Source organism: Bos javanicus, chromosome 23, assembly GCF_032452875.1.
Source record: "Bos javanicus breed banteng chromosome 23, ARS-OSU_banteng_1.0, whole genome shotgun sequence".
NCBI classification, from domain to species: domain Eukaryota; kingdom Metazoa; phylum Chordata; class Mammalia; order Artiodactyla; family Bovidae; genus Bos; species Bos javanicus.
The window spans coordinates 30,085,518-30,099,286 of NC_083890.1; the positions used below are offsets into that span (position 1 = coordinate 30,085,518).

Below are 13,769 nucleotides of genomic sequence, written 5' to 3' on the forward strand. Positions count from 1 at the left end.
TTCTATGGAACTATAAAAGTTCCTGAATAGTCAAAGAAATCTTAAGAAAGAAGACCAAATCCAGAGGCATCTATCTTCCTGATCTCAAACTATATTAAGAATCAACAAAAAACAAAACAGTATGGTACTGGCATCAAAAAAGACATAGTAATCAATGTAACAAAATAGAGGGCCCATAAACAAACCCACCCACATATGGTTGATTAATTTATGGCAAAAAAAAAAAAAAAAAGCAATAATGATGTGGTAAAGGACAGTCTCTTCAACAAATGGTGTTGTAAAAATTGGAAGTTCAGTTCAGTCACTCATTCACATCTGACTCTTCAGTACCCCATGGACTGCAGCATGCCAGGCTTCCCTGTCAATCATTCTCAGAGCTTCTTCAAACTCATGTCCATCGAGTCGGTGATGCCATCCAACCATCTCATCCTCTGTCATCCCCTTCTCCTACTGCCTTCAAACTTTTTCAGCATCAGGGTCTTTTCAAATGAGTCATTTCTTCACATCAGGTAGCCAAAGTATTGGAGCTTCAGCTTCAGCATCAGCTCTTCCAAGGAATCTTCAGGACAGATTTCCTTTAGGATTGACTGGTTGGATCTCCTTGCAGTCCAAGGGCCTCTCAAGAGTCTTCTCCAACACCACAGTTAAAAAGCATCAATTATTTGGCGCTCAGCTTTCTTTAGAGTCCCAACTCTCACCTCCATACATGATAACTGGAAAAACCATAGCTTTGACTAGACAGACCTTTGTCAGCAGTAACATCTCTGCTTTTTAATATGCTGTCTAGGTTTGTCATAGCTTTTCTTCCAAGGAGCAAGTGTCTTTTAATTTCATGCCTCCAATCACCATCTACAGTGATTTTGGAGCCCAAGAAAATAAAACTTGTCACTGTTTCCATTGTTTCCCCATCTACTTGCCATGAAGTGATGGGACCAGATGCCATGATATTCGTTTTTTGAATGTTGAGTTTTAAGCCAGCTTTTCACTCTCCTCTTTCACTTTCATCAGAGGCTCTTTAGTTCCTCTGCACTTTCTGTCATAAGGATGGTGTCATCTGCATATCTGAGGTTATGTATATTTCTCCCAGCAATCTTGATTCCAACTTGTGCTCCACCCAGCCCAGCATTTTGCATGATATACTCTACATATAAGTTAAATAAGCAGGGTGACAATATACCACCTTGACATACTCCTTTCCCAATTTGGAACCAGTCCATTATTCCATGGCCGGTTTAACTGTTGCTTCTTGACCTGCATATAGGTTTCTCAGGAGGCAGGTAAAGTGGTCTGGTATTCTCATCTCTTGAAGAATTTTCCAGTTTGTTGTGATCCACACCGTCAAAGGTTTTAGCATAGTCAATGAAGCAGAAGTAAATGTTTTTCTGGAATTCTCTTGCTTTTTTGATGATCCAACAAATGTTGGAATTTGATCTCTGGTTCCTCTGCCTCTTTTAAATCCAGCTTGAACATCTGAAAGTTCTCGGTTCATGTACTGTTGAAGTCTAGCTTGGAGAATTTTGAGCATTACTTTGCCTGCGTGTGAGGTGAGTGCAATTGTGCAGTAGTTTGAGCATTCTTTGGCCTTGTCTTTCTTTGCGACTGGAGTAAAAACTGACCTTTGCCAGTCTTGTGGCCACTGATAAGTTTTCCAAATTTGCTGGTATATTAAGTGCAGCATTTTTTAACAGCATCGTCTTTTAGGATTTGAAATAGCTCACCTGGAATTCCATCCCCTCCACTAGCTTTGTTCATAGTGATGCTTCCTAAGGCCCACTTGACTTCATACTCCAGGATATCTGGCTCTAAGTGAGTGATCACACCATTGTGGTTACAAGGGTCATTAAGATCTTTTTTGTATGAAACTGGGCTGCTACCTGACACTATACACAAAATTAACTCAAAATGGATTAAAGACTCTAATATGAGATGAAAACATATAAAATTCCCAGAAGACAATGTAGACAGTAAGCTCCTTGACATCACTCAAGGCAGTAGTTTTTTGGATCTAACCCCAAAAGCAATGGCAAGAAAAGCAAAAATAATCCAATGAGTCTGCATCAAACATAAAAGCTTCTTCACAATGAAGGAAACCATGAACAGAATAAAAAATGCAACCTAGAGAATGGGAAAAGATATTTACAAATCATTATACAGAAAAATTTATAAAAACAATATCCAAAATAAAGAACCCATATAACTTAATAACAAAACAACAAACAATCTAACTTAAAACAAGTAAAAGTTCCAAATAGACAGTTTCTTGAAGAAGACATACAGATGGCCAACAAACACATGAAAAGATGTTCAAAATGACTAATTATTAGAGAAATGCTAATCAAAACCAAAAGTATGACCTCACATTTCTCACATGGCTTTTATCAAAAGAACAAGAAATAGTAAGTGTTGGGAAGAATGTAGAGAAAGAGGAACATATGCACAACTCATGGGAAAGAAAATTTGTGGAGACACTATGAAAATCATATGGACATTCCTTCAAAAATTGAAAATAGAATTATTATATAATCCAGCAATTCCGATTCTTGGTGTATATCTGGAGATGACAAAAACAGTAATTCAGAAAGATATATGCACCTATATGTTCATTGCAGCCTTATTTACAATGACTAAGATATGGAAACAGCTTAAGTGTCCATCAATGGAAAAATGGATAAAGAAGATGTAGTATCACATACACAACGCAATTCTACCTAGCCATAAGCAAAGAATGAAATCTTGCCATTTGTAATAACACAGATGGACCTTGAGGAAGTTATGCTAAGAAAATAAGTCATACAAACAAAGACACATACTCTATGTGGGATATTTTTTAAAAAGCAAATGAGCAAACAAAACGGGTCTTATAGAAAAAAGACTGGTGTTTGCCAGAGAGGATGAGGGTTGAAAGGTGGAAAAGAGGGTGAAGGGAATCAACAGGTTAATTTCCAGCTATAACATAAATTAGTCATGGGGATGTAATGTACAACGTTGTGAATATGGTCAATATCATTACATTGCAAATTTGACAATTACTAAGAAAATAAATCTTAAAAGATCTCATCACAAAGAAAAAATTGTAACTTTGTATAATGATCAATGGTAATTAGACTTACTGTGATCGAAATGTATATAAATGTCAAATCATCATATTGTACACCTGAAAATAATGTAATATATGTCATTTATACTTCAATTTTAAAAATCATGAAAATAAAACATACAGTTAAAAGGAAAATAAAGGAATAAAATAAAATTAGTTTCCAGTGTGTTGGGAAATCAAATGAGTCTATTTACATGTATACGTGTGGCGGATTCATTTCAATATTTGGCAAAACTAATACAATATTGTAAAGTTTAAAAATAAAATAAAATAAACTCTTGGAATTTAAAAAAAAATAAAAATAAAACAAATCTAGCAATAGAGGAGGTTTAATACAAACCTCAATTCAGAAGGTAAACAAACGTACATAAGGAGCATTCCCATGGAGAACTCTGTCCCAAGGAACCTTGTCTGCTAACTCATCTGAGATAACGATAAATACGCTATTTGAAAATAATGCCCAAGGGTCTCAGGAATATAATAAAATTGCACACCCACAGGACACTCTTGACATTATCTACTAAGGTCTTCCTAAGCTGGGCTTTTTCCTTTGTGGCAGCATTTTATCAAATGGAAAACTCACACTTCTGAAGCTATTTCTTAAGTACTCATCTGCACACTCCAGTTTCTAATCCTTCTCTGAAAATTTGAAAAATCAAGTGCATTCCTTGATGTCTCACACTTCTTTTTCTTAAATGATATTTATCAAAATAAGGGTAAGCAAAAGACTCTTCTTTTAAAATCTATCTATTCTTAGGAAAGGTTGGAATGTGTGTACATCATAGTGCCAAATATTTGAAGGAAAATCAGAAAGCATTTCAATTCTGAGAGCCTTCTTTAAACATTGGAAATAACTAGTGTGGTGTTGTAGAAAGAAACTAGATTTTTCTCTGTAATCAAACTCATTCTCTCATTTGAACCTACATTAAAAGCATGTACATTTTAATAAACACTATAAAAGTGTGAAAGTGAAGTCGCACAGTCGTGTCTGACTCTTTGCAACCATATGGACTGTAGCCTCCCAGGCTCCTCCATCCCTGGGATTTTCCAGGCAAGAATACTGGAGTGGGTTGCTGCTTCCTTCTCCAGGGGATCTTCCTGATCCAGGGATGAATCCTGGGTCTCCTGCACTACAAGCAGACTCTTTACCATCTGAGCCACCAGGGAAGCCCAATAAACACTAAATCTGACAAATATTAAATACCTGAACTAAATGTGCAGCTTGTAGTCAATTATGTGAACATTTTTAATATGTAGTAAAAATCTGGTGGATCAACTTGTCTACATGATTGATCCAGATGTTTTGAAATCAGATAAAATATTTTCTTTCAATAATCTTTTTCCACATATAACTTTAAAGTCACTGTAAATATAAATAAAATACTGTGTAATGAAAATTATATAGTAAAAGATATACTACAATAAAATGTAGTGGACATTAAACCTTCACAGATAAAGAGATCCCTATGTGGTTAAACAGTGATGGAAAAATCACTGGAAGTACTTCAAAAGTTGGATTAAAATGTCATGATATTTGAGATTTAAAAGTAAAGAAATATCATGAGAATCACATGGAAAAGACTAGAAAGAGATCTAGGATAGGATTATAGATTAAATATACAGTTTTGGAATCTTTAAATTTGAATTTTTACTCTCATTATCTCCTACCTGGTTGAAGAAATTGATTGCTTTTTGATCTTTAGAACATTCATAGTTGTTAGGCTATTAATAGGGATAAATGATTAATTATATCTTAAAATATGGATACTAATATTTCCTTTGTCATGAGGTTTAGGGATAGATACTAAATGAGTCAATGGATGTAAAATGCTTCCTGTAGTGTCTGACACACAGCACTCATCAAGGATTACTTGGAATTATTATTTTATTATTGTATTTCACACACCTGACCTGGGGTAGTGTGAAATCAAAGAGCCATGGTGACATCTTGGCCCTGAGTAATCTTATGCGACACTTCCCAGGATGGCTTTGAGGATTTGATGAACTAGTGAATGTGAAAACTTTGCTCTGCAACCCTACAAATGTAATCTGTTGCCCCTAAACTGATAAGTCTCCTATCCTGAACAGGAATAAAGATTTGCCTCCTGATCCAGTTCCCTAGACATAAAGATTAGATTTGTAGTTACTTTGCCAACAAAGGTCTGTCTAGTCAAAGCTATGGTTTTTCCAGTAGTCATGTATGGATGTGAGAGTTGGACTATTAAAAAAAGCTGAGCACTGAAGAATTGATGCTTTTGAACTGTGGTGCTGGAGAAGACTCTTGGAGTTCTTGGACTGCAAGGAAATCCAACTGGTCAATTCTAAAGGAAATCAGTCCTGAACAGTCTGATGCTGAGGCTGAAACTCCAATACTTTGGCCATCTGATGCGAAGAACTGACTCATTTGAATTTGAAAAGACCCTGATGCCGGGAAAGATTGAAGGCGGGAGAAAAAGGGGACGACAGAGGATGAGATGGTTGGATGGCATCACTGACTCAATGGACATGAGTTTGAGTAAACTCCGGGAGTTGGTGATGGACAGGGAAGCCTGGCGTGCTGCAGTCCACAGGGTCACAAATAGTCAGACACAACTGAGCAACTGAACTGACAATTAACTAAGTCATTGATAACTATCCAAATTCTTATGTACAAACAGGATAAGCCCACTCAATAAAGAAAAATTCCTGCAAGATAGATGATTAAAATTTAACATGAAAAACCAATTGCCCAGTTTAAATGATGTAGTTGGGCAAGAAAATTTACATTCCAAAACAAAATTCTGAGTATAGGAAAACATGTCATAGCTAAATCCTCTCCATTTATATTTCAGGACACTGGCACAAAAATGTTTAAATTTCTTTTTCAATTATAAATTACTAAGATGGATTTGAATAAAACCTGCCTTGTCAGTTCCTATGCGGATGATGTAACTCTTCAACTATAATAATATACTTGTATCTGAACAAGGCTACCTTGATGATGCTTAAGTGCAGGGTTTTCTCCACCTTCTTCTTGTGCTACAGCTGTAGCTATGGCTAACGATTTTAGTCTAAATATTTCAGTAATACCTTGCAGCAGTGATTCTGAAAAGAAACTACCTGATTCCTAGGTCCCATGCCACATCTACTCTACTAGACATGTGAATATAGGAACCAATAAACTTCATTTTAGCTGCATCTTCAGCTGATAAGTATGCAAACATAGTTTGAAAGCATTCCTTTGGAGAATATAAAACACAGTCATTTCTACTTGACATTTAATCCTCACCATAGCACAAGGACATAGGCACAGCATCTTTACTATACACAAAAGAAAATTCAATTTCAAAAAGGTTAGGTTACTTAAGCTAGTTACCTTTATTCTGTAGACTCTTGAAAAGAAATTAAGTCATCTAGTGTCACATTTGTTTCATTAGTCCTCTCCTCCAGTTCAGATGGTAAAGCATCTGCCTACAATGTGGGAGACCCAGGTTTGATCCCTGAGTCAGGAAGATCCCCTGGAGAAGGAAATGGCACCCCACTCCAGTACTCTTGCCTGGAAAATCCCATGGACGGAGGATCCTGGTAGGCTACCGTTCATGGGGTTGCAAAGAGTTGGACACGACTAAGCGACTTCACTTTGACTTTTTTCCAGTTAGTTACTATACTCAACCTCCTATGACTGGATGCTTAATGGTGCGAGCTACATAATTCTGTTTTATCATTTCTCAAATTTTTTCTACCTTTCTTGCTACCTCCCTGCTATAGGTGAAACAAATTGAAGATAATGGAACCAAATAACAAAAGCCATCCTGAAGAGTTTATTCTACTAGGCTTTACTGACCGTCCTTGGCTAGAGCTTCCTCTATTCATTATTCTGCTTATAACATACCCCATGGCCATGATGGGAAACATAGCCATCATTCTGGTGTCCAAGTTAGACCCCCGTCTGCACAGTCCCATGTATTTCTTCCTCACCAACCTCTCCTTTTTGGACATGTGCTACACCACAAGCATTGTCCCTCAGATGCTCTTTAACCTGGGAACGTCTAAGAAGACAATCAGCTATATGAGGTGTGCATTTCAGCTTTATTTCTTCCACATAATGGGGGGCACAGAATGTCTGCTTTTGGCTGTTATGTCTTTTGATCGCTACGTGGCCATCTGCAAGCCTCTACACTACACCCTCATCATGAATCAGCGCGTCTGTATCTTATTAGTGGCCACCGTGTGGCTGAGTGGAATGACCTATGCTGTCTCAGAGGCCACTGTCACCTTACAGTTACCACTGTGTGGTCGCAATACCCTGGATCACTTGCTGTGTGAGATTCCTGTTCTGATAAAGACTGCCTGTGGTGAAAAGGGTGCTAATGAGCTCACACTCTCAGTGGTATGCATTTTTTTCTTAGCTGTGCCACTATGCTTAATTCTAATATCCTATGCTTGTATTGGACATGCTGTATTTAAGATTAAATCTTCGGAGGGAAGGAAAAAAGCCTTTGGGACATGTTCTTCCCATCTCATTGTAGTTTTCTTATTTTATGGCCCAGGTATCAGCATGTACCTTCAGCCCCCCTCCTCCATCTCAAGAGACCAGCCCAAGTTCATGGCTCTCTTCTATGCAGTGGTGACTCCTGCACTCAACCCTTTCATCTACACTCTGAGGAATAAAGATGTAAAGGGGGCACTGGGCAATCTGATGAGGAGCATTTTCACTTCCAAGTGATAGTTGGTAGACATTAGATGAAAGTATTTACCAATTTAGTAAGTATATAGAGGTTTCTTTAATAACTCAATCCTTTCTCATACTTTCCCATATCATGTTATTAATAGATGTTCTTCTTGCAAAACATGCCATGTTTCTCATATTCTTAGGCAAGGGTGATACTTGGCTAATACACACCAGTAAGGGCATTCCGTGGAAATATATTTAAAAAATTATTCTGTTTGATATATACTGAAATAATGGCTGTTAAACAATTTTTTTTGAAGTACTGTAAACTATAATATAAACTAATCAGTTCAGTTCAGTCGCTCAGTCGTGTCCAACTCTTTGTGACCCATGAATTGCAGCACAGCAGGCCTCCCTGTCCATCACTAAATCCCGGAGTTCACTCAAACTCATGTCCATCGAGTCACTGATGCCATCCAGCCATCTCATCCTCTATCGTCCCCTTCTCCTCCTGCCCCCAATCCCTCCCAGCATCAGAGTCTTTTCCAATGAGTCAACTCTTTGCATGAGGTGCCCAAAGTACTGGAGTTTCAGCTTTAGCATCATTCCTTCCAATGAACACCCAGGACTGATCCCTCCTTTAGAATGGACTGGTTGGATCTCCTTGCAGTCCAAGGGACTCTCAAGAGTCTTCTCCAACACCACAGTTCAAAAGCATCAATTCTTTGGTGCTCAGCCTTCTTCACAGTCCAACTCTCACATCCATGCATGACCACTGGAAAAACCATAGCCTTGACTAGACAGACCTTTGTTGGCAAAGTAATGTCTCTGCTTTTGAATATGCTGTCTAGGTTGGTCATAACTTTCCTTCCAAGGAGTAAGAGTCTTTTAATTTCATGGCTGCAATCACCATCTGCAGTGATTTTGGAGTCCCAAAAAATAAAGTGACACTGTTTCCACTGTTTCCCCATCTATTTCCCATGAAGTGATGGGACCAGATGCCATGATCTTAGTTTTCTGAATGTTGAGCTTTAATCCAACTTTTTCACTCTCCTTCTTCACTTTCATCAAGAGGCTCTTTAGTTCTTCACGTTCTGCCATAAGGGTGGCGTCATCTGCATTTCTGAGGTTATTGATATTTCTCCCAGCAATCCTGATTCCAACATGTGCTTCATCTAGTCCAGAGTTTCTCATGATGTACTCTGCATATAAGTTAAATAAGCAGGGTGACAATATACATCTTTTTTTTTTCTTTTTTTTTCTAATTTTATTTTATTTTTAAACTTTACATAATTGTATTAGTTTTGCCAAATATCAAAATGAATCTGCCACAGGTACACATGTGTTCCCCATCCCGAACCCTCCTCCCTCCTCCCTCCCCATACCATCCCTCTGGGCCCTCCCAGTGCACCAGCCCCAAGCATCCAGCATCGTGCATCGAACCTGGACTGGCAACTCGTTTCCTACATGATATTTTACATGTTTCATTGCCATTCTCCCAAATCTTCCCACCCTCTCCCTCTCCCACAGAGTACATCTTTGACGTACTTTTTTCCCAAATTGGAACCAGTCTGTTGTTCCATGTCCAATTCTAACTGTTGCTTCCTGACCTACATACAGGTTTCTCAAGAGGCAGGTCAGGTGGTCTGGTATTCCCATCTCTTTCAGATTTTCCACAGTTTATTGTGATCCACACAGTCAAAGGCTTTGGCATAGTCAGCAAAGCAGAAATAGATGTTTTGCTGGAACTCTTTTGCTTTTTTGATGATTCAGCAGATGTTGGCAATTTGATCTCTGGTTCCTCTGCCTTTTCTAAAACCAGCTTGAACATCTGGAATTTCATAGTTCACATATTGCAGAAGCTTGGCTTGGAGAATTTTGAGTATTACTTTACTAGCGTGTGAGATGAGTGCAATTTTGTGGTAGTTTGTGCATTCTTCGGCATTGCCTTTCTTTGCAATTGGAATGAAAACTGACCTTTTCCAGTCTTGTGGCCACTGCTGAGATTTCCAAATTTGCTGGCATATTGAGTGTAGCACTTTCACAGCATCATCTTTTAGGATTTGAAATAGCTCAACTGGAAATCCATTACCTCCACTAGCTTTGTTTGTAGTGATGTTTCCTATGGCCAAAAGTTTATCCACCTCAATTTATCTAATTGCTACTAATCTTTTAACAACACATTGTTATTCTAACAAGCAAGTGTGCAATGTTTTATACTTTTAACTAAGGAATGTATCATTAAATATAAAATGAATAAAATATCTGGACAAAACATATGGATTTCTTAATGTTCCTTGTATATATCATAAGCATGAGCCTTCTGAATCAGTGAGAGAACAAGATAGTGATGTTAATAATGAACCACAACATGGAACCATTTCATGCATAGTGGGGACAGCCAGGAATGCTTTTTGAAACTGTGCAAGAATTAGGATGAAAAAGAAAATATTTGTATTTCTAGAATAGACAGAAAATTGATTACTTCAACAATGTAAGCATATTTTTGAGGTTTAGAATCTGTATCGTTAAAAGTTGAAAGTATCAAAATTAGTTCTAGGACTCACATCGAACTTCAAACTCTGTCATAAAACATCACATTTTTTAAAGCAAATTAAAGGATATTACATTTATTTGGTGTTTAAAATACGGTTAGAAATCAACATTACAGTGCTTCCCTGGTGGTGCAGTGGTAAAGAATCTGCCTGCCAATACAGAAATCAGCATAATGCTGTATAGTGAAAAATTAATGGGTAAGAACAACAAGAGTGATTTAGATATTTCTGGCATGTTTTCTGGTCTAGCAAATCAAGGTCTAAGCAAATTATTGGATGATAAATCATATGTTTTCCTGAACAAGAATTAACTGCAATACAGATTCATTTTTTTGAAACAGAACAGACCGTCTTGGTGCTTGGTCCAGTTCTTGAGACAAATGGACTTTGGTATATTTACTTCACAAATAATTCTAAACAACTTTAAAAGTTGGCTGATAGGCAGCTGATGTGCCATAAAAGGTTTTTAAATTTGACATAAACATGCACACAAAGCAAGAAAAATAAAAATTCTGTGAGGTTACATAATATTTCTGATCATTTTTATTAGTTAAGATAACCTTTGTTTAACTTAATCTTATTTAGACAAAATGGTAACTTCTGTTTAGAGTACAAAATTCAAGATTTAAGTTGAAAACTTAGCTATAGAGACTGTTTAGAGCTGTTTAGATCACTTCTTTATCTTTTAGACCTGTAAAGACAACTCATTTCAGAATTGTAATTGTCTTCCACTCAGAAATCAATAGTGACAAAATACATCTTCAAAGAATGGATTTCTGCCCTCTTAAGTTTTAAAGTGCACAAACTCATGACCAGTGCTCATCTCACAAACAAACAAACAAAAAAAAAATGCGTGGAGCACAAGGAGTCTTTGGAGGTGATGGTTTATATTGTTTTTGATGGCAGTATCATAGGTATAGGCCCATTTCCAAATTCATCAAAATGCATACATTAAATATATTCAACTTTTTGTATATTAAGCATGCATGTGTGAAAGTTGCTCAGTAATGTCCAACTCTTTGCAACACCATGGACTATACAGTCCATACAATTCTCCAGGCCATAATACTGAAGTGGGTAGCTATTCACTTCTCCAGGGGATCTTCCCAACCCAGATCGAACTCAGGTCTCCCACATTGCAGGCGGATTCTTTATCAACTCAGCCACCAGGGAAGCCCAACAATTTTTAAAGGACACACAACAATTTTTAAAGGAATATGATGATATAGGGTGCTCGGGGCTGGTGCACTGGGATGACCCAGAGGGATGGGATGGTGAGGGAGGTGGGAGAGGGGTTCAGGATGGGGAACACATGTACACCCATGGCAGATCATGTCAATGTGTGGCAAAATCAATACAATATTATAAAGTAAAATAAATAAATTAAAAATAAATAAATAAAGGAATATGAATCTGAACAGAGGAATAAAGCTATATTCCCCCAAAAGAGGAAGAATTTAAACTTTTTTTCTAGAATCAGGTAGCAAAATTAGCTGGTGGGAAGCTCTGTTTGGTGTTCTGTGAATGACTGGTAAGGGTGGAATTGTGGGTATGGAAGGGAGATTCACAATGGAAGGGATATGTATACACATAAGTAATTCATGTCCTTGTACAGCAGAAACTAACATTGTAAAGAAATTTACTCCAATTAAAAAAACAAATGACAACTTACTCTTCTGTAGGCTTTTTCCTTTGCCTTCATATCATGTCAATAATAGGTATTTATTATCTTATCCACTTTTTTATATCATTTAAACAAAAAATATTAAGTATCATACAGTTTTTTCATCATCATAATATATATCTTATCTTTGACTCAGGTTTTTTTTACTTTTGATACAAACAAAAAGGTACTTTGTCAAACTCATGTTACTAGAAGATTAGAAGATTATTATGATTTATTGAGTCTTATAATAATCAAAATAAATACTAAATGCAACAATATACTATTAATATGACATGAAAGTTACATCATTTTCATAATTACTTTTGATAACTACTTAGTTTAATTCAAACAAAAATTTAAATGTGAGTATTCTATATTAATAGTATAGAGTGGTCACATACATATTTGGTTCCAGTAGTAGATTTCCCTTGAATTAATATCACATTGTGTACACAGTCTATGATAGCAGCTATCTATACTATAGGTTATTCATTATATATTGCTGTTGATTTACTTTTACTTTTCTTTTTACATTATCTTTTATATTTATTTATTTTGCTTTCTGAATACTCATACTCCCCAACAGATAGAGACAGACCTGTCCATGGCAATTCCTGAGAGAATCAAACTGCTTCCTGACATACTCTAGTGAGAAGAATATGTCTCCAGAGAAAGGAAGGCAGGATATGGATTCAGAACAAGAAGAAGAAATGAAGTATAAATATTCATAATTCTTAATGTTCCAGGATGAGGAAGTCCAAACATCATCATTATGTAATCAGCACAGTCTTGCATGCTTGTGTGTGTGTGTGTCTGTGTGTCTTTGTGTGTTAGCCATAAGAGCATTGCTAGGAAGCACATGATGCTCTGTTAAGAGACACACAGCCTTCATGAAATCAGACATGGTCCTGACCACAGCAAAATCTTCTCAGTGCATGGTCTTAGGAGTGAGGATGTGGAGATTTATATCCTCTGAACTTTGGGAGGTTAAATGGAGAGCATGCAGACAAAATTAGCTACTGGATCATCAGAAGTAAAAACCATTTATTTTTTTCACTCAAAGTTTAGAATTAAAGGTATGTGATAAAACTGATGTCTTGAAAAAAGAAGGTTGTGGAAGACAGTCTATTAAAATGCTAAAATGGATAGATAATACCCAAAGCATTATTCAGTTCTGGAGATTATTTTAATCAGGTCTTTTCTTCTTCTCTGAAGTGTATAAATATCTACTCAGTTTGCCAGTAGCTCTGTCATAATATTGCTACAAATTGTTCCAAAATAATTACTTCTCAGGAAATAGATATGTCTCTTATTGTTGGGTAATATAAATGCCTAGATTATCTTGTGCATGTTATTCCAATGAAACGATAACATAGTTCGTCTGGGTTATGTTAAGGCATCACCCAGCTAAATATTAAGTCCTCAATGAAATGACTATGGGTGAATTGTGGAAAGCAATGGGAAATCTTCTCTACAAACTAATGACCAATTTACATAAACAGTATCTACTACTTGATCATTTAGAAATGACAATTTCAGCATAACAAAGATTAATATTTACTGGGGCTTCCCTGATAGCTCAGTTGGTTAAGAACCCACCTGCAATGTGGGAAACCTGGGTTTGATCCCTGGGTTGGGAAGATCCCCTGAAGAAGGGAAATAGTACCCACTCCAGTACTGTAGCCTGGAGAATTCAATGGACTGTACAGCCCATTGGGTTGCAAAGAGTTGAATATTTATTGAGTTTTTCTTGTATGCCAGGCACTGTACTAAGTGTTTCAGGTAAAATATCTAATAATG

General features: G+C 36.8%; 2 protein-coding genes across 2 annotated transcripts in view; both read left to right on the forward strand.

Moving 5' to 3' along the window:
• The window catches only part of LOC133236550 (olfactory receptor 7C1-like), a 79,277-nt gene that overhangs the window by 45,434 nt on the left and 20,074 nt on the right, over positions 1 to 13,769 (forward strand). The gene's annotated exons all lie outside the window — the stretch shown is intronic.
• On the forward strand, positions 6,779 to 7,855 carry LOC133236547 (olfactory receptor 2B11-like). The gene has a single exon (XM_061398636.1). It carries the CDS (start codon positions 6,864 to 6,866, stop codon positions 7,800 to 7,802), a length of 939 nt encoding a protein of 312 aa, XP_061254620.1. The 5' UTR covers positions 6,779 to 6,863; the 3' UTR covers positions 7,803 to 7,855.